The 23,837-nt window shown below is 43.2% G+C and overlaps 1 protein-coding gene across 1 annotated transcript; it reads left to right on the top strand.

The window, feature by feature from the left end:
* Positions 1-2,690: 2,690 nt before the first annotated feature.
* On the top strand, positions 2,691-21,831 carry slc2a11l (solute carrier family 2 member 11, like). The gene is made up of 11 exons (XM_072586954.1): positions 2,691-2,777; positions 5,067-5,227; positions 5,470-5,594; positions 7,778-7,907; positions 9,866-10,014; positions 10,871-11,058; positions 12,275-12,385; positions 12,489-12,590; positions 13,767-13,842; positions 14,364-14,491; positions 21,543-21,831. The coding sequence occupies exons 1-11, from the start codon at positions 2,691-2,693 to the stop codon at positions 21,765-21,767; spliced, it is 1,482 nt and encodes a 493-aa protein (XP_072443055.1). The 3' UTR covers positions 21,768-21,831.
* Positions 21,832-23,837: the final 2,006 nt, after the last annotated feature.

Below are 23,837 nucleotides of genomic sequence, written 5' to 3'. Positions count from 1 at the left end.
TGTCCTGGGAAGGTTTGGTGGGACAGTGTAGAGGAAACTTTGCTTTGTACCTAATCCTGTGCTGCACTGTCCTGGGAATTTTTGATGAGACAGTGTACAGGTAGCTTTACTCTGTATCTAATTCCATGCCGTACTTGTTTTGATGGTGTTTTGGAGAGTGTGGAGAGAGGTTTACTCTCCATTGAGTCGATGCTGGACTGTTATTGGAAGTTTGCCAGGGCTGTGCAGTGGGACCTTTCTTCTACATGTAACAAGCATCATCAGTGCCTCTCATGGGAGTGAGTATAGGGAACTTTACACTGTATCAATCCCATACTGTGCGTGCGAGAGGTTTGATGTGAGAGTTTGGAATATTTTACATCATATCTGAACAATGCCGTAGCTGTCCTGGTGCGTGTGATAGAATGAATATCATTAAGTCTACATTTCATGAAAACACTTACAATTGGCAGAGGGCACTTGTATTCCAGAGACGTGGGCTGAATTCAAAATTTAATTGCCATCTCCTTCTAAGGGATTCCAGAGATTGAGAACAGCAGTGAAACAATTGTAACAATCACTGCCTCTCACTATATTACTTCCTTGATTTGATAACAGCTGGTGACTGCAATCTGTCCAACTCCCAGGTACAGGAATGGTGCATGGTCAAACACTGTCCCCACTGTACTCACTTCCATGGACACAGTGCAGAGTTTACAATCAGAATGTCAGTGCTTCCTCTCAAAGCCAGTTGCCTCCGGGTGGCAATGAGGCCCAAGCAGAATAACTTGTTTATGTTTGAAGGGAGATAGGCTAGGAACAGGCAGGTGGGACTAGTTTAGTTTGGATTATGGTTGCCAGTTGGACCAAAGGGTCTGTTTAGTGTCACTTTACCTCCAAAGGAATTCAAGCAAAGTGTTTTGAGCTAAATGCCAAACTGTGATGCTGTGTAAATGTGATTATTCTGGGAATGAGGATGTAATACAGTAAAGGGTATCTCCCAGGACCATCATCTGTAACTGGAATCAGTTATAGAATCCCTACAGTGTGGAAACGGGCCCTTTGACCCAACAAGTCCACACCGACCCTCAGAAGACCATCCAGAACCATTCCCCTATCCTATTATCCTATGTTTACACCCGAATGATGCACCTAACCTACACATCCCTGAACACAATGGGGCAATTTAGCATGGCCAATTCATTTATTCTGCACATCTTTGGACTGCGGGAAGAAACCGGAGCACCCTGAGGAAACCCACACAGACACTGAGAGAATTCGCAAACTCCAGACAGACAGTTGGCGAGGCTGGAATCGAACCCAGGTCCCTGGTGATGTGAGGCAGCAGTGCTAACCACTGAGCTATCTTTGATTGTAAATCCCATCTTACAACCTGGGAATGGAGAAATAGGAGGAGGCAATTCAACCTCTCAGGTCTTTCAAATGATGCCAATGCTCTGTAATCCTCTTACCAAATAAATTATGGTCAATCTCAGCTCTGAAATGTTAAATTGTCATGGTCAGCATGGATAAGTTGGGTCGAAGGACCTGTGCTGTATGTTTCTATGACCTCTCACCTCTAGCCTCAACAGCTTTTTGGGGGAAGAGTTTTACACCTCTGAACAGCCTAGCTCAATTTGTTTTAAAGTTATGATGGCTGGTTCTGACACTCCAAACCAGAGGACAGATACCTACTTCAGCAATTGTTTTTAGCTGCAAAAATATATTTTATCATAAAAGATCTTTATGTATATTCACAGGTACTAAAGCAGTTCTATACAGTCTTTGTGCACCAAGAAAAACAAACATTAGAATTTGATAGTCCCTGCAGTGGCCAAAAACAAAGAGTGTTTCTCACTTGTGCAGGACACTATTTACACACATTGAGACAATGAGAGGGTCTGATAAATGAACAGACCTTCGTTTACCTTCATCAGGAAGTCCTTAGACAGTGGTCTTTCCCTTGCACCTTGGCGGCAGCTGCCCCAACCTTTCGGGCAACCCCCAGCACATAGTCTCGGACATTGGAATGTGCCAGTCTGCAACACTCAGTCAAGATCAACTGCTTGCTCTGGAAGACCAACAGATTTTGGGGAGATCAAAGAGCATCTTTCACTGTGTTGATGGTCCTCCTGGTGCAGTTGATGTTTGTCCTGGTATGTGACCCATGTAACAGACCGTAGCGCACTGAGACCTGCATCATCAAATTCTTAAAGTTAGATTAGCTCCTCACCTTCTGCAGTCAAGGGAATACAAGCCTAATTAGACACTGTTGTTTCATAACTTAAGCATTTTAGTCCGAGTAATACAGTATTCTTGTCAACTTGCAGTACACTCCTTCTAAGTTCTTCTTAAGGTGCAGTACTCAGAATTGGACACTGTACTCCAGATGGTGCCTAACCAGACTTCTGAATATAGTATCTGTTACATATCTTATATTCATTTCTATATCAGCCCACTTAAGTAAAGGCTAATGTCCACTAGTGTTATGGGACTTCTATATCTGGACCCCTAAAGCTCTCTGCTTTTCCACAGACAGTAGCTTCTCAGTATTTAGAAAATATTTGGATCCATCTTTCTTGGTCTAATTTAAGTAATTTCTCCACATTGAACTGTATCTGCCACAATTTTTCCCATTGTGATACCTTTAAGTGTTTTTTCAATCTGTGATTCATTTATCTCCCTTTATTCTCATGTAGCTTCAGGGACGCATGCTCCTCCCATTGATTCTTGTGACTGGGATTGGAGGTGGCTTCCAATATGGATTCAACATGTCTTCAATCAATGCACCTTCAATGGTAAGCAACTCCCATTGGTATTGAAAGAAGTGAATTCTCTCAAGTGGGCAGAGGTAGCAGCTACTTTGATAGAGTTTGGGATCTGTGTGTTGCAGTGGAAGAGAACTGACTAGGATTCTTTTTCATTTATGGGCTTTGGGCATCACTAAATGAAACATCATTTATTGCCTGTCCCTAGTTGCCCAGTTAACAGTCAACCACATTGCCATGGGTCTGGAGTCACATAAAGGCCAGGCCAGGTAAGGAGCCTGAGGGAGAGGTTGAATAGATTGGGGCTATTTTTCCCTAGAGTGTTTGAGGCTGAGGGGTGACCTTATAGAGATGTATAAAATCATGAGAGGCATGGATAGGGTACATAGACAAGGTCTTTTCCCAAGGGTAGGAGAGTCCAAAACTAGGAGGCAGAGGTTTAAGATGAGAGGAGAAAATTTTAAAAAGGGCAACATTTTCATGCAGAAGGCGGTGTGTGTATGGAATAAGCTGCCAGAGGAAATGGTTGAGGCTGGTACAAATCCAACATTTAAAAGGCATCTGGATGGGTGCATGAATAGGAAAAGTTTCAAGGGATATGGACCAAATGCTGGTAAATGGGACTAGATAAGTTTAGGATATCTGGTCTGCATAGACATTTGAACCAAAGGTTCTGTTTCCAAGCTATATGACTCTATGACTGCAGGTTTCCTTCCCTAGATGACAATAGTGAACCAAGTGTGTTTTTTGAACAATTGGCAATGGTTTCATGGTCATCGTTAAACTCTTAATTCCAGATTTTTATTGAATCTAAATTCCACCATCAGCTATGGCAGGATTTGAACTTGGTTCCTCAGAACATTACGTGAGTCTCTGGATAAATAGTCTAATAGAATCGATAATACTGCTAGGCCATCACCTCTCCAAAGAGAGCAAACCCATCCAGATTGATGAGGGATTAAAATCCCCTCCCTGCTGGCTGAAACATGAAACACGGAATCAGACAGTGAAGGAAGAGGCCACTCATATCATGCATGTGGTAGCTCCTTGAAGCAGCCATCCACTCATTACCCTTCCGCACACACTTTCCCCAGATCTTCCACTTTTCAAGGCTATTTATCAAAGTAACTTTCAAAAGGCGAATTGGATAAGTGTTTCCACTATCCTTTCCGGAAGTGTATTCCAAATGTCGTTTAAAAATTCTCTTCGTTTTCCATCTGACCATTTTTTGTCAATTGCTCCAACATGTGTCCTCCAGCTCCTGGCAGTGAGAGAGTTGCTCCACAGACAGTCTGACCCCTGTGGGTTTACATTGCCATGCCAGTAACTGTTGAATTACTCGGAACGATGAACATCCCTCACAAGTTGGGAAGGAGAGGCAGGGTGTTCCAATGTGACAAATATGATTTCACAAGCAGCTAAAATAGAAGTGTCCACACTGGGATTGAAGGGGGTTTAAAAAAAAATCAGAATGCAAGCAGCAGAAAACATTTTGAACTGTTAATATTTTTTAATGCCCTGTTCAACACTTCGGTTGGGTATATGATTTGTGATGCTGAATGAACTAACTGACTTACCAAAGAAGAGATGGTCAGCATTAGAATGAGGTTATCCACACGCAAAAGAGATTTATAAAGCACCTTTCACAAATTTAAAATATTCCAAAGTATTATACAACCAATGGCATACCTCTGCCAGTAACAATTATTGTTATAATAAAGAATACACAAGAGACAGTCAGTGCACAGCAGGATCTCACACACAGCAATGTGATCACAATCAATCTGCTCCCAGCAATGTTGTTTCTGTGATTAATGCCAGCAAGAACTAACCTGCTCTACTTTAATCAGTGCCATTGGTTTCTCTTACGTTCACCTGGCAGGGGATAAACAGGATTTCCCATTTTTCCAAAATGTGTGATACGGTACTTTGCCTCGTCCATTCACTGGCCTTGAGGAATTCTACTCTTTGCACATGAACTTAATTTTCTAATAAAATGTGCCATTTGACGTTTAGCAAGCATGTAGAAAATTTGGCAAAGTTCAAGGCTGTGCTCTTGCATGTTCCTCTTCTGGACATTCACAGTGACAATATTTCAAAAAGTACTTAATCACATGTGAAATAACCTGGAGTTATGAAAAGTTATATGTAAATGTATATCTTCCTTTCTATTCTGACAGTCATATTTAACTCGAAACGTTAGCTCTGTTTTTCCATAAATGCTGTCAGACCTACTGAGTTTCTCCAACATTGTTTGAAAAAATTCTTCCTTTCTATTATTCTGCACAGAGAATTTCAGATCTTGTTTTATTATTACAGTTTATTAAGGAATTCATTGCTGAGACATGGGTCACCCGCTTTGGCACGACATTGGATGAAACAGCCATCACACTCCTCTGGTGTGTCATTGTCTCTATCTATCCAATTGGAGGACTTATTGGTGCTCTAAATGCTGGACATCTCTCCATAAAGTATGGGAGGTAGGAATTGACACAAACCTCTTCAGTGAAAATAATGCACCAAGGCATAAATGTTGCATTCCTGGGGATATATGACATTTTGCACTATACATAGTTATCAACCTTCAGCCAACCCTCAAATAGCTACGTGGTGACTTGCTCAATCCTACAGGTGGCTAATGTGGTGAACTGTCTTGGTTTGTCTTGAACTCAAACTTCGCTGAACATCTCCTGCTAATTAAACCATTTGATTTGTGTTCCAGGAAGAATGCTCTGCTTTTCAACAACATTGTGGCCATCATAGCTGCAGTTATAATGATGCTCAGTAAAAAGGGAAAGTCCTTTGAGATGATCATGGTGGGGAGGTTCCTCTATGGCATTAATGCAGGTACCCGCAACACTGTTTCTTCCTATGTTTGTTTTCTAAGGTATTTCTGTTATTTCTGATAACTGGTTCAGATAACAATTTGGTTGTTTTGTCTGATTTGATGACTGTGTGGTTGGGTATGTGAAAGGATTACCTGCGCCCACACCTCCTCCCTCACCTCTATCCAAGGCCCTAAAGGAGCCTTCCACATCCATCAAAGTTTTACCTGCACATCCACTAATATCATTTATTGTATCCGTTGCTCCCGATGTGGTCTCCTCTACATTGGGGAGACTGGGCGCCTCCTAGCAGAGCGCTTTAGGGAACATCTCCGAGACACCCGCACCAATCAACCAAACCGCCCCGTGGCCCAACATTTCAACTCCCCCTCCCACTCTGCCGAGGACATGGAGGTCCTGGGCCTCCTTCACTGCTGCTCCCTCACCACCAGACGCCTGGAGGAAGAACGCCTCACCTTCCGCCTCGGAACACTTCAACCCCAGGGCATCAATGTGGACTTCAACAGCTTCCTCATTTCCCCTTCCCCCACCTCATCCTAGTTTCAAACTTCCAGCTCAGTTACTGTCTCCTTGACTTGTCCGACCTGCCTATCTCCTTTTCCACCTATCCACTCCACCCTCTCCTCCTTGACCTATCACCTTCATCTCCTCCCCCACTCACCCATTGTACTCTATGCTACTCTCTCCCCACCCCCACCCTCCTCTAGCTTATCTCTCCACGCTTCAGGCTCACTGCCTTTATTCCTGATGAAGGGCTTTTGCCCGAAACGTTGATTTCGCTGCTCGTTGGATGCTGCCTGAACTGCTGTGCTCTTCCAGCACCACTAATCCAGTATTTGATTTTCAGCATCTGCAGTCATTGTTTTTACCATGTGAAAGGATAGAAAAGCCAACAGAATACTTTCAGTTCGAGTCAAGTGTTTGGAGGGGGGAATGATGTTCATCCCACCAGGGTTGTGGTGACATTCAAACAGAGAAATTCCAAAGTATATTTTTCTTATATTCAGGAAGAAAATGTGAGGAGGAGCCTTGTTTTAGCTAAGTGATTGAATGAGTTTGACAAAGCACTGAATGATTGATTGTGCTATTTATTTACCAAATTGCTTCAATGAAATGTTTGGCTGAACATCTACTGTCCAAGGTGCTGAACATCACCATCAATTACTTACAGGCAAATTTTTCTCTCATTGTATTTTTGGATCTCCTGTTGATGATTGTCCTGTTGATGGTATTATTTCTGGGTGTACTGCTGAATGTGTTATTGATGCTGGAAGAGTTGAGTGTGTCTTTAATGGTGATATTGTGCTGTATGATATTGATAATTAATAGGTGCATCATTGATGGTGATATTGGTGACTATGCTTTCAGGAGTATTGTTGATGACTATTTTGTTGAGCGTGTTATTGGCAGTTGTCTTTTGAGTGTGTTTGCAGATGGCTGTATTTTGTGTGTGGTATTGACAACTGTAATGTTAGGTGTTTTCTTCCTGACTGTATTTTGAGAGTGTTTTTGATTACTCTTGGATGTCTAACTGATGACTGCTCTACTGAATACGTTTTTGGTGGGGTGTAGGACCATTCGGCACAGCCACTTTGGTGCGAGCAATTCGGCACGGCCTGTTTGGCGCAGACCCATTTCATCGCGAGCAATTCGGTGCAACTCTTATTTATTCCTTTTCAGGCTTGCGTACAAGCATTAATGAAAGAAATAAAAAGAAAAATAATGTTTATCCTCTTCAGTAAAAATGTTAAAAAAGAAAATAAAAATGAAAGAAATAAGGCAAATACAAAATTGTTGATGGCATTTTAACGGGTTTTATTTTATTTTAATAATTTGTATATTAATATGTTCTATTTTAATATATTTTAATAGTTTTAATAACAGTAGTTTAATAACTACTACTGAATAACTACAAAACAATTCTGCACCGAAATGGGTCTGTGCCGAAATGGGTCGCACCAAACTGGCCGTGCTGAATGTTCCCACTCCGTTTTTGGTGGCGAGCGATGTGCCTATTGTAACCTGTGAACTGATTTAGAAGAAGTGGGGTTTCAGACCAACAAGAGACAATGCAAACGAGGCAAACATATCTGAGGTGTGGATGTAATTCATAAACGCGAGCCCCTGAAGTGAAGGAGCTTTCCTTTTATCAGCTCTTTGTTTTTTTCATTCTGTTATTTGAAGGTATTGGCCTCAATGTTCACAGTATGTATCTTGGCGAGAGTGCACCAAAGGAATTGCGAGGCCTTGTATCTCTGACCCGGGCGATGTTTGTTGCTTTTGGCAAGTTCATTGGACAAGTGGTTGGACTCAGGTAAGCTCTCAATTTTTGCAAATACAACTCTCACCCAGTACCTTGATCAGTTCGCTTGCGAACGATAACTGAAGATTTAATACTTTCCCTGGTTCAACTTAAATTAATTTTTAAAAATATATATGTATTCTTAGGAGGTGGATGACACTTTCATCACAGCCCTGATGGAATTAACCATTTAATGTAAGATTGGCGCCATATTGCACCTTCTGCCTCTTTGTGCCACTCCCCATCTCACTCCCATCCTCTCTGTTTCCAAGTGCCCCACAGTACTCTCTCAATCAGTTATTACACCTAATTATAACAAATTACAACAATCTACATTTATATATCACCTTTATCATTGTTTACAAACCCAAGGTGCCTTACAGTACCATAATCGGAGGAAAGAAAACATTCAATCAAGGAAGGGGACATTAAAACGGGTGACTAAAAGCTTGGTCAGAAAGGTAGAGTGTAAGGAGCTTTTTGAAAGAGGGGCAGCAGCTCAGGGAATTTTAGAGTTTGAGGCCTCACAGCTGAAGGCACAGCCTTCAATAGCAGGTCAAAGGAGGTGAGTAATAGGCAACTCATGGGTACCCCTCCCTTCCTTGCACTGATAAATTACTTCCTCTATCTCTGATATCGAGAGCCTTCTTCAGTGTCTCAAATTAGTCCTAACCTGCAGATGGCTAATTTGGGAACCTAAATTTGCAGGGAATTACTGATCTGAAGATAAAAATATCGATAAGACACAATGGGTATATAATCCAAATGCTGTCCTCAGACAGAACATGCAGATAAGCCTAACCCCTTCTGTACATTTAGTTTTGAACTGAAAAATGTGTTGCTGGAAAAGCACAGCAGGTCAGGCAGCATCAAAGGAGCAGGAGAATCGACATTTCGGGCATAAGCCCTTCTTCAGGAATGAGGAGGGTGTGCCAAGCAGGCTAAGATAAAAGGTAGGGAGGAAGGACTTGGGGGAGGGGCGTTGGGAATGCGATAGCTGGAAGGAGGTTAAGGTGAGGGTGATAGGCCGGTGAGGGGGTGGGGGCGGAGAGGTCAGGAAGAAGATTGCAGGTTAGGAAGGCGGTGCTGAGTCTGAGGGTTGGGACTGAGATAAGGTGGGGGGAGGGGAAATGAGAAAGGCTGGAGATGAATGCAGATTTCTCCAGCTTTCTCATTTCCCCTCCCCCCACCTTTTCTCAGTCCCAACCCTCAGACTCAGCACCACCTTCTTGACCTGCAATCTTCTTCCCGACCTCTCCGCCCTCACCCCCTCTCCGGCCTATCACCCTCACCTTAACCTCCTTCCACCTATCGCATTCCCAACGCCCCTCCCCCAAGTCCCTCCTCCCTATCTTTTATCTTAGCCTGCTTGGCACACCCTCCTCATTCCTGAAGAAGGGCTTATGCCCGAAACGTCGATTCTCCTTCTCCTTTGATGCTGCCTGACCTGCTGCGCTTTTCCAGCAACACATTTTTCAGCTCTGATCTCCAGCATCTGCAGTCCTCACTTTCTCCCTGTACATTTAGTTTGTAAAGTAGTAACTGAAAACCAAAGCGCTAATGTTTTCCTTCCTTAGTTACCAATCACTTGCTAAATATTGAAGTGTTTGAATCTGCATTTTTGTGTAACTACCTGTATTTGTGCATAATGTGTTTCTTACTCATGTGGCGAAACAGCAACACAGTCAGTTGTCAGTGTCTCTTTCTGTTGACAACATGAGGACACTAGGAGAAAGTGAGGACTACAGATGCTGGAGATCAGAGTCGAAAAGTGTGGTGCTGGAAAAGCACAGCTTATTCCTGATGAAGAGCTTATGCTGGAAACATTGATTTTCCTGCTCCTCAGATGCTGCCTGACTGGCTGTGCTTTTCCAGCACCACACTTTTTGATTCTATATTGAGGACACTGTACTCAGCCTGGTGGCCAGTGTCTGCTGTTTTCTGACCCCATTCTCTTTGTCTTTCCTCAGGGAGATTTTGGGAACTGAGGCAGCCTGGCCTTTGCTGCTGGCTTTCAGCGGCCTGCCTGCCCTCATTCAGCTGGTGCTGCTGCCCTGGTTCCCAGAGAGTCCCAGATACCTTTTGATTGACAAGGGCAACAAGGTCCTCTGTGTGGATGGTGAGTGCGAGAAGGTTAGGGTTTGGGCATTGGGGCATGTGTACTGGAAGCTGCTTTACATGGGTTGTTTTTATTAGAAAAGAGTTTAGCCAAATAGTCAGTTATCCCAATGGCAGGCTAGATCTTAATTACCACAATTTAACAACTGAACATGTTCAGTAACCCTGAAAGTGCCAAATAGTGGATGATTTCCTCTCTTTTCCAAATGATTAAAACCACACATTGTGGTGTCGCCCTGCATATTTTGTGTCCCCTTCCCTTTCTGTGAGATTTTCCAGCCATTTTGAGGAGCTGAAGATCCTAATCAGTTAAATATTGATATTGAGTTACAAAAGGGGATTGTTTAGGCAACTGGACAGCAGCCAATCCAAAGACAGACTTTGAAGAGCATCCTAAATGAGGGGAGGAGATAGACAAATGGAAAATGAGTGACTTCTCAAGCTTAGGGCATCAAAGCTGAAGGCATGACTCCCAATGGTGCAGTGTTGAGGTGCACAACTTGGCCAGAATCAGAGGATGCAGATGTCTCAGAGAGATATTAGGGTTGAAAAAGTTTACAGATTCAGAGGTAAGAAGCAGTAATGGTGATACTTGGAAATGAACCTCCATCGTTAAGACAAGCCGGATCAGTATTTGCAGATTTTTCTGGATTTCTTTCTGCGGAGTTAGGGAGGGGTTGTGGTCATGGCGAGATTTGACAAGGATGGGAATGTTAAAATCTAGAACTGAATTACAGATGAACTGAAATCAGGTAGAGAGTACAGGCCAGCACCTCACTCTGTTCCTGGTTGGTTTATAAGCTTGGTAAAATTACCCCTGAAATAATTGCCTGATTTTTTTGGTTATTTCCACACAGCTCTGCGGAGACTCTGGGGTCAGGGAGACTTCTTTGAGGAGGTCCAAGATATGGAGGCTGAGCAGGCTGCTGCAAAGGGAGAACGAGCAAAGACTGCCAGGGAGCTGTTCCAAGATCGCTCAGTACGATGGCAGCTCATCACCAACATCATGCTGACCGTTGCTATGCAGCTTTGTGGCATCAATGCAGTGAGTAGACATGGCATTGAATCAGCAACTGACATTGCAGTGCAGGAGACAGAATAAGAGACAAAGGTTAACACACATTAGAAACAGATCAAAAGCAAGACAGTGTAAAATGAAAGATGAATAAAAGGTGCAAAAGAGACACAAGGAGAGAAGGAGGCTGTTACAAATACACAAGCTGACACACTGATACACATGTCGACATACATAGACGGATATACACACAGTCAAAAAGTGTGGTGCTGAAAAGCACAGCGGTCGGGCAAGATCCAAGGAGCAGGAGAATCAACGTTTTGGCCATAAGTCCTTCATCAGGAATGCGCTGGTTCTCCTGCTGTACTTTCCAGTGCCACACTTCCGACTCTGATCTCCAGCAGCTGCAGTCCTCTTTATCTCCTAGCTGCAAATACGCACAGACATATCCTCTGGCTGAAACTGACACACACAAAAATAGATACACACATCAATTGACATGTGTACACACGCACGCACTTACACACACACACACCGGAATGGGACTATTTGGCCCCGCTGTTTTGGCTCTAAACTGTTTTGGCGCTTATTACTTTGGCGCTGAGCCAGTTCAGAATAAAAAAAAGTCGTGTAGAGCCTGTAAGAAATTCATTTTTATTGCATTGTAAGAAATAAATCTAAGTCTTTTTTATTCATTATTTTTAACCTATTCATTATAAAAACGAATTTCTACATTTTGCTACATTTATCAAACACATATAGATAACCATCGTGTGAAAATTTTGGTTTGTCTCTCTTGCTAAGAATGTTTTCAGCCATTTCTGGTATGGGCTCGACAAGAAAATAGAAAGAAAATTGTATTACAGCTTTCCAGTGTGAAGACAGAAGGGCTTCAGTATCATCAAGGCAGTAGATGACCATTAACAATTGTTAAATGAGAAAATGATTACAAAACGAGATTTGAATCTACAGCAGGTCATTACATCTTTGACTATCAACTCATTAATCATCCTCTCTTCTTTAACCAAACAAGACTGTTTTTATTCTGAATTGGCGCCAAAACAGCACCAAAGTAATGAGCGCCAAAACAGCTTAGAGCCAAAATGGCAGGGCCAATAACCTAAAGGGAAAGATGCAGACAGAGAATGAGTGTTAAGACAGATGATTAAGGCACACTTACTTTTGTGGACTTTCATAATGAAAGAAAGATATTAGATCTAAGATTTACTTGGTTTTGCATTCCCAGATTTATTTCTACTCTTCTGAAGTGTTCCAGGAAGCTGGAATTCCTGACTGGACGATACCATATGTGGTGCTGGGGGCAGGTGCAACACTTCTGATGACCTCCATGGTTTCTGTAAGTGATAGCAAATTGGAAATGACAGAGAGGCTGTGCATATTTTGTTTGAGTATCTTGTCTCGCTTATGTTGCTGAAGTTCTTTTGTTTGTTTATGAACAGGGTTTTTTTATTGAGCGAGATGGGAGAAAGGCCTTACTGTGGAAAGGATACAGCCTCATGACCCTGTGGGCAGCACTCCTGTGTGTAACTCTGCCTCTGCAGGTGAGGATTTGTGACTGGACCCTATAATCAGTAAGCTCAGTGGTTTATAGATAGAAACAATAACAGTACTAAGGAGGAAGTATTGGGCTGGAATCCTATCAAAGGCTTTGGCAGAATTTATATACACAATATAGACAACAAAACTTAAGCATGTTTAGCTCACCACCAAGACCTCCTTAAGGGTAATGAGGGTGGGGCAATAAATGTTTGCCCAGTCAATGTGTCCACATCACAAAAAAAAATAAGAAATCAAATACTCAAATGAATTATTGAGACATTTGATGGAGTTGATTAGGTTGTATCATTTGGAGAGTGTGCCCTAAATGAATAATTTGTTTGTTCAATGTTGAGACTTATGGTGCTGTGATTTCACAAAAAGGTCATGTCAGAGTCCTCTAACTTTCTCTTGGAATTCAGCCTACTGATTGGATCATTTACTTTGCCCCAGGGTGTCTGGATACTGGTGGGGTGACACCATGAATGCTGATCCATTGTCCCCTCCACTCAACCATCCCTTCTCTTGTCTTTGTGTCCTCACAAACATTACTCCCCCACCCATCCACAGTTCCATTCATGAAAACTTACAAGTAAGTTGAAACCATCTGCACTGCATATCTTTCACCACCCCCTGGTGTTCAGTTCATTCTGCCTACTTTCTATATCACCATCCCATATAGGGAAACATTCCTGAGCAGGGTTCCCAGCAAATATCCTCTGGAGCCAGGAATGGGGCATGCAGGAAGTCATGAACAAACTCAGTGACAAACTCTATTTGAACTACCTCAGAGAGTGGTCCTTGCTTAAAGAGGTTTTAGGAAATGCAAGGATATCCAAGCTGCCAGTGTCTAGCACTGGGGCCTAAGTGCAAATCTCTTATGCACTTGTGGAGAGACACAACCAATTACTATTGAGGAATGACCCCATACAGACCACACTTGTCATCATCTGTAACTCAACAAATAAGGAGACTATCACTTGACTTCAGGGACTTGGATTCACTAAATAAGCTTGGGGTTGCTTTCATTCTGACTGTGCCCTCAACATGTGACACACTGATAGGTGTCATGAATACTTTTGACATTGTTACCGAGAGATTATCACAAACCTCTTTGCAGTGGGATTACTGGATCCTTTTGTGTACAATATTCAATTCTCCATCAATGTCTTGTTTTCCAGCATCAGTTCACCTGGATGCCTTACTGCAGTATATTCCTCATCTTTGCGTATATCTTCAGCTACGGGATTGGTCCTGGTGAGTTCAGATGCTTTCACTGGCCAACTGGAGCAGCAATGAAGGGCAGGGAGCCTGTCCCATCAGTCATCCATCAGAGTGAGGGGGAATCTCACTAGAGGGAAGGGGAGAGGGTACCCCATCAGAATGAGAGGGAGGGGAGTTTCTCACCAGAGCAAGTGGGTGTCCCACAGAGAGAGGGGAGGGTCAGTGAGCTGGGGGAGGATGTATCTCCCAGAATGAGATGGGAGGTGGGGGAGAGGGGTGTGTGAATCAGACAAAGGACAGCAGTGCTTTATTAGAGTCTATCACCCTCGTAGAGTAGTAACGGCACTGAAAGAGGTCATTTGGTGGGGGAATGGACAATGTTCCATTATAGTGGAAGGGGGGAGGGCATGGAGAGGTGCATTGCCAGACGTGGTGGAGCAAGGCAGGGCTGAGGGGTACAGGGGCCCAGCACTGGTGTTATTTGGTCAGATGAATGATCTGTGAAGTGAAACATGCTGATATCAGGAGCTGAAATGGTGTTTTCCTTTTTCCAGCGGGAGTGACTGCGATCATCCCCTTCGAAATCTTCACTCAGTCTTACCGACCTGTTGCCTTTGTGATAAACGGCTCCTTCCAGTGGCTGGGCCTCGTCCTTCTGGGAATGATCTTCCCGTTTATTGTGGTGAGTGAGGGCAAATGTAATCCTGAATCAGGAACCTCCTCAATATAACATTCACTGGCAAAACCATCTCAGTGTTTTAGGAACATACAGAGAGGTGTTCAGGCTTTTGATTCTGTTCTTTCATTACAAATTATCTACATCTTAAGTCCTTCTACAAAATTTGGTTTGTAGTGCATTAGACCCAGCCCCATCATCAATTGCATTGTATTTACAGTACAGAAACAGCCCATTTAAGTGACCAAAGCTGGCTTCATCCTCTCACCCTGCTTCATCTCATCTGATCAGCTGACCTTTCTATCTCATCGATTTCTCTTAAATCCCCTCCCCTATTTGCCCCAACTCCTCCTTCAATCAACTTACTGTGCAGCCATCTCTTTTCCACAGCCCCAGTCTGGTCGGTCTTTACTGATGGGTGCAAGCTCTTGGTTCTGGTAATATTTGTGTAAATCATTTTTTGCACCTTATCTGGTGCCTCTGTAACTGTTTTATAATAGGGAGACCCAAACAGTTCACAGTACACAGTCTAACTTAAGCTTCTATACAACTTTAACACAATCTCTGTTTTTCAATGCTATTCCTCTATACATTAACTGCAATACTTGACTAATGACCTTATTAACTGTATGACTGTATTTTTGTTGACCAACATATTGATACCCTATATCCTCTCTTCATTGACCTCATTTGAACATTTATTTTCCTAGGAGTATGTGGGCTCCATATTCTTCCTGTAAAAATGTGTAACCTCAATTATGTATATTGAAGTTCACTTGTCAATTACATGCTCATTCTACAAGTCTATTAATGTCTTCCTGTACTATGTCACAGTTCTCCTCTGTGTTGACTATACCCACAATTTGGTACAATTGCAAATTTTGAAATTGTATTTCTGATTCTTAACAGTAGGTCACTTGTGTGAATAGTGATGGTTCCAGGATGGATCCATCTAAAACACCTTACCACCTTATGTCAATCTTTGTAACTGGCCTTAACTCTGACTCTCTGTTTTCCATTTTATAGCCATGCTTGCTATCTGTTCAACTATTTGTTCTCTGACACTACAAGCTCTGCCTTTAATCATGAGATTTTTATGTATTACTTCACTGACGATCTTTTGAAAACTCAAGCACATTGTGTCTACTGTATTTTTCTTATCTGTACCCTCTGTTACTTCTTTAGAGAACTCAATAAGGTCGATCAAAGATGTCCTTGCCTTTTAAAATCTATGCTGGCTATTTATAGTATTGTTGCTAGATATTTTCCATTCAATTCTTATCCTTATCTCTCCAACTACCAATTTCAAACTAATTGGTCTATGGTTTGTTTTATCTCACTTTCTAGATTTTGGGATCACATTAGTTGTCCTGCAGTTCTCCAGCATTATTCCTTTTCCGAATTAAATCTTACATGTATGCAATGATGACTCTACAGTCCCTTCTATAATGTCTTTTAATTTGTGTGGACATAACCCATTGTAATTGGGATTTTATCCTCTCTGGGTGTGATCAGCTTATCAATTGCTGGATAAAAGCTGGATTTATGAGACCAAACCTTGAGTAAAATGTAGAGGGACAACGTCTATGACTAGTGCATTAAAGCGTTTGGAATCCAGGTCACTGAACCACTTGTAATAACAATGACACTGGTTGCTAGCCTTGGTCCTGAATTCAGCAGGGCGCTGCTGTCTCAGGCTATCTTACCAGTACTTCTGGTGTTTAGATGAAATCATAGATTCCCTACAGTACAGAAAGAGGCCACTCAGCCCGTCGAGTCTGCACTGACCCTCCAAAAAGCATCCCACGCAGACCACACACCACTACCCTATCCCTGTAACCCTGGCTAATCCACCTAGCTTGCACATCTCTGACCCTACAGGACAATTTAGCCAATCTACCGAACCTGCACATCTTTTTGACTGTGGGAGGAAACCAGAGCACACCCACGCAAACACGGGAACAATGCGCAAACTCCACACAGGCAGTCACCCAAGGCTGGAATTGAAACCAGGGTCCCTGGTGCTGCCACCCCCAAATAACAGAAATTAAGGAAAAAACTCACTACACCAGGGCTTTGCAAAGTGAATGTCAAGATCCCAAGTGAGGTTGAAAGCTCAGATTTTGTTCAAAGGCAGCAATGGCCACCATAGAGTTCTGACTACTTTATAACAGCTATCATCCTACACCATCAGGTCCCTGATCTCACAGTTCCCTTACCTTCCACTGGCAGGCCTCTCTGAGGGAGGTCATGACCATTTTCACGAGGAGGTTGAACAGTTCAACTTTACTAACACCTTCCACCCCAACCTCAAATTTACCTAGACCGTCTCAGACTCCTCCCTCCCCTTCCTAGACCTCTCCATTTCTATAGAACATAGAACATAGAACAATACAGCACAGAACAGGCCCTTTGGCCCACGATGTTTGTGCCGAACATTTGTCCTAGCTCAAGCACCCATCCATGTACCTATCCAATTGCCGCTTAAAGGTCGCCAATGATTCTGACTCTGCCACTCCCACAGGCAGTGCATTCCATGCCCCCACCACTCTCTGGGTAAAGAACCCACCCCTGACATCCCCCCATACCTTCCACCCTTCACCTTAAATTTATGTCCCCTTGTAACACTCTGTTGTACCTGGGGAAAAAGTCTCTGACTGTCTACTCTATCTATTCCCTGATCATCTTATAAACCTCTATCAAGTGACCCCTCATCCTTCGCCGTTCCAATGAGAAAAGGCCTAGCACTCTCAACCTATCCTCGTACGACCTATTCTCCATTCCAGGCAACATCCTGGTAAATCTCCTCTGCACCCTCTCCAAAGCTTCCACATCTTTCCTAAAGTGAGGCGACCAGAACTGCACACAGTACTCCAAATGTGGCCTAACCAAAGTCCTGTACAGCTGCAACATCACCTCACGACTCTTGAATTCAATCCCTCTGCTAATGAACGCTAATACACCATAGGCCTTCTTACAAGCTCTATCCACCTGAGTGGCAACTTTTGAAGAGCTATGAACATAGACCCCAAGATCCCTCTGCTCCTCCACCTTACTAAGAACCCTACCGTTAACCCTGTATTCCGCATTCTTATTTGTTCTTCCAAAATGGACAACCTCACACTTGACAGGGTTGAACTCCATCTGCCACTCCTCAGCCCAGCTCTGCATCATATCTAAGTCCCTTTGCAGCCGACAACAGCCCTCCTCACTATCCACAACTCCACCAATCTTCGTATCGTCTGCAAATTTACTGACCCACCCTTCGACTCCCTCTTCCAACTATATAATAAAAATTACAAACAGCAGAGGACCCAGAACTGATCCCTGCGGAACTCCACTTGTAACTGGGCTCCAGGCTGAATATTTACCATCTACCACCACTCTCTGACTTCGACCGGTTAGCCAGTTCTCTATCCAACTGGCCAAATTTCCCTCTATCCCATGCCTCCTGACTTTCCGCATAAGCCTACCATGGGGAACCTTATCAAATGCCTTACTAAAATCCATGTACACTACATCCACTGCTCTACCCTCATCTACATGCTTGGTCACCTCCTCAAAGAATTCAATAAGACTTGTAAGGCAAGACCTACTCTTCACAAATCCGTGCTGGCTGTCCCTCATCAAGCAGTGTCTTTCCAGATACTCATAAATCCTATCCCTCAGTACCCTTTCCATTACTTCGCCTACCACCGAAGTAAGACTAACTGGCCTGTAATTCCCGGGGTCATCCCTATTCCCTTTTTTGAACAGGGGCACAACATTCGCCACTCTCCAGTCCCCTGGTACTACCCCCGTTGACAGTGAAGACGAAAAAATCATTGCCAACGGCTCTGCAATTTCCTCTCTTGCTTCCCACATAATCCTAGGATATATCCTGTCAGGCCTGGGGGACTTGTCTATCCTCAAGTTTTTCAAAATGCCCAACACATCTCCTCTAGCTTACCAGTCCATTTCATACTCTCCTCTTCAACAATACGGTCGGGCGACCGAATTCTATGTCGGGCGACCGACTCAACACAGACATTTACTACAAACCGACCGACTCCCACAGCTACCTAGATTACACCTCCTCCCACCCTGCACCCCTGTAAAAACACCATCCTATATTCCCAATTCCTTCGCCTCCACCGCATCTGCTCCCAGGAGGACCAATTCCACTACCGAACAGTCCAAATGGCCTCCTTCTTCAAAGACCGCAATTTCTGCTCCACTTCCCGCACCTCCACCCTTGAACCCCGCCCCTGCAATCGCCACCAGGACAGAACCTCACTGGTCCTCGCCTTCCACCCCACCAACCTCTGGATACATCGTACCATCCACCGTCATTTCCGTCACCTCAAAACAGACCCCACCACCAGGGATATATTTCCCTCTCCACCCCTATCAGCGTTCCGGAGAGACCACTCCCTCCGTGACTCCCTCATCAGGTCCACACCCCTCACCAACCCAACCTCCATTCCCAGCACCTTCCCTGCAACCGCAAGAAGTGCAAAACTTGCATCCACACTTCCCCCCTCACCTCCCTCCAAGGCCCCAATGGATCCTTCCATATCCATCGCAAATTCACCTGCACCTCCACACACATCATTTAATGCATCCACTGCACCTGATGTGGCCTCCTCCACATTGGGGAGACAGGCCACCAACTTGCGGAACGTTTCAGAGAACACCTCTGGGACACCTGCAGCAACCAACCGAACTGCCCCATGGCTGAACACTTTAACTCCCCCTCCCACTCCGCCAAGGACATGCAGGTCCTTGGCCTCCTCCATCGCCAGACCATGGCAACATGACGCCTGGAGGAAGAGCGCCTCATCTTCCGCCTAGGAACCCTCCAACCACAAGGGATGAATGCAGGTTTCTCCAGCTTCCTTATTTCCCTTCCCCCCCACCTTATCTCAGTCCCAACCCCCGGATTCAGCACCGCCTTCTTGACCTGCAATCTTCTTCCCGACCTCTCCACCTCCACCCCCTCTCCAGCCTATCATCCTCACCCTCACCCCCTTCCACCTATCGTATTCCTAGCACCCCTCCCCCCCTACCTTTTATCTCAGCCTGCTTGGCACACCAGCCTCATTCCTGAAGAAGGGCTTCTGCCCGAAACGTCGATTCTCCTGCTCCTCGGATGCTGCCTGGCACCACATTTTTCAACCATGACCATTTTCAAGCCTTGGTATCAATGGGAAAATGTTTGGGCAGCACTACACCAGGCTGTTCCCAACGATCTTGCTCCCAAAACTAACACACGTTATTCAAACAAATTAAAGATTTTGGAGCCAAAGTCTGGGGGTTGTCTCTTACATAGAAACAACACAAATCTGCATAGGTAGAGTATCTGTCCCTCTCTATCTTTAAATATCCTTGTGATTTTTTTTAATCATCATATTCTAATGTCATGTCCATTTAACCTATCCATCCAGAGCTTAATTTTCTACTGTCCCAGTAGCTTGTTGGGGGAGTACGCTTCAGATTTCAATACCTTTCAGTAAAGAAGGGCTGACATCACTCCTGGACAATTTACATCTTGACTTAAAGTTCTATCATTCAACTGGAGCTCCACCATCAGTGGAACTATCACTATCTATTTTTAAAACCATTTAACCACTGTAAACACACTTTAATCTTCAGCACTCAAAGGTAATACAGACCTTGTCAATGCAACAGTTCCTTATAAGGTAACCCTTTTTTAGCCCTGGGACCTTGAGAGAATTTATATGACTGATTAACAGAAGAATTCATGGTTAAGAGTTTGGAAGACATTAAAAATAAACTGAAAAAGATCTCCAAAAATGTCCAAAAGGATAAGCTTTTTTTAAAATCCTCTCTGTTTTTCCTACTTCACTTTGACCCAATAGTAACTCATTTACTCCTGCATCAGAACAGTCAGCTTTCTGGTTCCACTTCATTATTTTTCATTCTTTTATGGGACCTGGGCAGCACTGACAGTATTTGTCGACCATCCACAATTTCCCATGATGAATTGAGAGACTTGCTTAGCCATTTCAGAAGGCAGTTAAGAGTCTACCACTGGGTAAGGATGGCAGACTTCCTTCCCGAAATGATGGTAGTGAACCAGACATTTAAAAAAATAATCAATGATAGTTGCATTGACTTGGAACCTAGGCTCATGTTCCCTTTGCAGTACTGAGGGAGTGCTGCATTGTCAGAGTCAGAAAGAACCCCTACCTGCCTTCTCAGGTCAACATAAAAGACTATTCAAAGATCGAGGAGATTTCCTGGCGACATTTTTCTTTTAAGCTGCACAAAGAACAGATTCACTGTTTAATCATTGTTCTTATTGTTGCTCTGTGCAAAATAGTTGTCATCATCAACTGTATTTCAAAGTTCATTTACATCTGAAGTCCTCTGAGGTATTGCTGGGAGATCTGATATAATGTTGTTTGGACTTTGTTTAGTTTAAATACCAATGAGCAGAGTAACTCTGATAAGCAAAGATGGGGGCAAGTGGTTTCATTTGTTTTTTTTTACTGAGATAGCCTCTTGCTGATCTGCCTTTATGGATTCAGCTGCCACAGGGCTTTTTGGCTCCAGACCTGAACACTGAGAGACCGTAGCCTTAAACTATACCGTCTCCACTCTTAGTGTGCTGCATTTCAGTCTCTGCTTTACCTCACGTTTGACTCTCAGGAGTTCCAATAATTTGGTTTATTTATCCACAAGTTCTCTGTAATATAAAAACTGTGGATGCTGTAAGTCAGAAACAAAACCAGAAATGGCTGGAAAAGCTCAACAGGTCTGGCAGCATCTGTGGAGAGAAATCAGAGTTAATGTTTCAGGTCTGAGGAATGGCCACTCAATCCAAAATGTTAACTCTGATTTCTCTCCACAGATGCTGCCAGACATGCTGAGTTTTTCCAGCAATTTCTGTTTTTGTTCTCAGCAATATAGTTTTCGAGTACAAATTATTGACTACAGATCTGTTAGCTCATCTTATCTATCACCATATCATATAACTGACCTGTTCTCATTAAACTGCAAGGGTTTGTTCACTTTACCCAGCCTGACCCTGTTCTCTTTCTGCTTCTTTCAGGAGGGACTGGGACCATTCTGCTTCCTGATTTTCCTGGGTGACTGCCTGATCATCGCTGTGTTCATCTTCATCATTCTCCCGGAAACAAAAGGAAAAACTATCCTGGAAATCAATGAGGAGTTTCGGAAAATCAACCGGAAGAGAATGGGAGGGAGCTCGGTGGTGGTTCGCAGAAAAGCCCCACAGCAGGATCCAGAGATCTTTGTGATCGCGACCAGACTGTAAAGGGGTTACAGAGATAAAAATAGTGATGGATGTGGCCATCGGGGAGGAGATAAAGCATTACTGCCTTCTGCACTCAGACCTCAGCACCTTTTACAGACTGCTTTTCCCAACAGTGGAAGGATCTCAATGTGGGGTACAGTGGCTCTGTGCAATGGATGTTATATATTTGAAGATTTAACCCAAAATGACCAATGGCTTTAAGTGGTTTTACTGACCATTGCTGGATAATGTCTGTATGCTTGTTTCTCTCTCTAATTATTCTCAATGGTGTGTCTCACTAACCTGAAACTGAAGGATTCTACTGTTGAAGTATTTCACAATCTCGGTGCACCTCGAAGTGACAAAGGTGGTTTAAATTGAGTGTATATCATGTAACTAATAAGGTTGGTGAGTCACAGACACAAATTGCCACATGGGATTATGTGGTGTGGCTGCATTTCATCAGGGTTCAAACAAGGCAGAAGGAATATGTGGCAGTCACGATTAAAGAGGCTGTTACAGCTCTTGAGAAAAAGGCAACTGGCCAGTATGTGACTCCAGTACCACAACATTGTTGACTCTTAACTGGCCCACTGAAACAAACCCATGAGATTTGCTTCTCCATGCTGTTCATACTGAGCACTGATTGGGAATAAGGGAGTTGGATTTTCCCGGGTCAGTGGATCTCCCATTATATCTGCTTCATACATACCTTCAGACCTGGACTTTGTACCATCATATAAGATGTGTGATAGCAATTCAGAAGCTCCTTGAACATCCCATTGGTTTTTTTTATTTCCATGGAATTCATGGCACAAAGACAAAATTCCCAAGGAATGAAAATTCAGGGAACAAAAAAAAGTTATATGTCTATCTCAGGAAAGAGTCTACAGAATCCAAACCAGGATTCATTGATTTCTGGTTTACTTTTTTTTTAATAGCTATATTAATCAGGTGCTCTTTCACTGAGACTGAAGTGTTTGTTTAGGTTCCATGGGACTTCCCCCTTCACCATTTATTTCCGAGCTGTTTCCGAAGGGCAGGGAGTGAGGTAGGAGAACATTGCATGAATTATGTCTCGCAATTTTTTTGCTGCTTGGGTAAAAAGAGTGCATTTGGGCAAAGAAGTCACCTTGGACTTGAATCTTAAGTGAGCATAGAGATATGAGAAGTATGCCATTCAGCCCATCTAGCCTGGCTAATCAGATTGTGGCCTCAAATCAATATTCCTGCCTCCCCTATAAAAATCTTTGATTCGCTTTTCAGCCAAGAATCTATTTATCTTTGCCAAACAAAGACTGAGTGGCCTCTTTCTCCACCACTCCCTGGGAAAGATAGCTCCGAAGACCTATAGCTCTCAGAGAGGAATAAACATCTCTCCTCATTTGTTTTAAATGGGACCGCCCTTATTTTAACTTGAACTCTTCCCCAGTTCCAAAGAATCTTGTGATAAGATTTTTATGCTGATGGTTGGGATATGACAGACACAATCAGGGATTAGGCACCAGTGACAAGAGCAAGTCTTAATGAAAATGGAAGAATGCCAGTCGTTTTGTCAACTCTAAATAAAATTGTGAGGTGGCACCAGGTCTCAGTTATTATATCAGTTTATTTTATCAGTTATATCTGCCACTAGTTCCTCTACAGCATCAATATCATTACACATTTGCTTCTGTCACTTCAGTTCACTTCACTGAGATTATAAATCACGGTGCCAAGAATGTTTCCTCTGAACAAATTTCCTGCTCTTCATTATCTTTTATCAGATTGAATTCCTTTAGTTGATAAAGTCAAAATTAAAAAGCTATAATTAACATCCCTCAAAGAGTTAACATAACTCGTTTACATTGCGAATATTGAATGGAAACTCTATGAGAACTTTACAGGAGCCAAATGTGATGAGTTTACACAACAATGCAAACAGCTTCCTTCCAAAGAGCTCACCTCAACTGACATCAATTTAGTACATGAGCACCTAAAAGAATGTTCGCCAAACTCTACAGGGTAAACTTAGCAGGAATCTAAACCTCTTACTTATCACTGAGCACTCTATCTAAATCTGACATTTTAAAGTCTATTTATTTGAATCTA

This window comes from Chiloscyllium punctatum, chromosome 17 (genome assembly GCF_047496795.1).
Source record: "Chiloscyllium punctatum isolate Juve2018m chromosome 17, sChiPun1.3, whole genome shotgun sequence".
Lineage (NCBI taxonomy): Eukaryota > Metazoa > Chordata > Chondrichthyes > Orectolobiformes > Hemiscylliidae > Chiloscyllium > Chiloscyllium punctatum.
Note: the sequence above shows the minus strand (reverse complement) of the source record. Positions and strands in the feature narration are given on the sequence as shown.

Excerpts from the sequence above, each read along its gene's own strand:
- slc2a11l (XM_072586954.1), top strand. The coding sequence starts at position 2,691 with ATGCTCCTCCCATTGATTCTTGTGACTGGGATTGGAGGTGGCTTCCAA. Across the intron at positions 2,778-5,066 it reads CAATCAATGCACCTTCAATG|TTTATTAAGGAATTCATTGC; the intron begins GTAAGCAACTCC and ends TTATTATTACAG. Across the intron at positions 13,843-14,363 it reads CAGCTACGGGATTGGTCCTG|CGGGAGTGACTGCGATCATC; the intron begins GTGAGTTCAGAT and ends TCCTTTTTCCAG.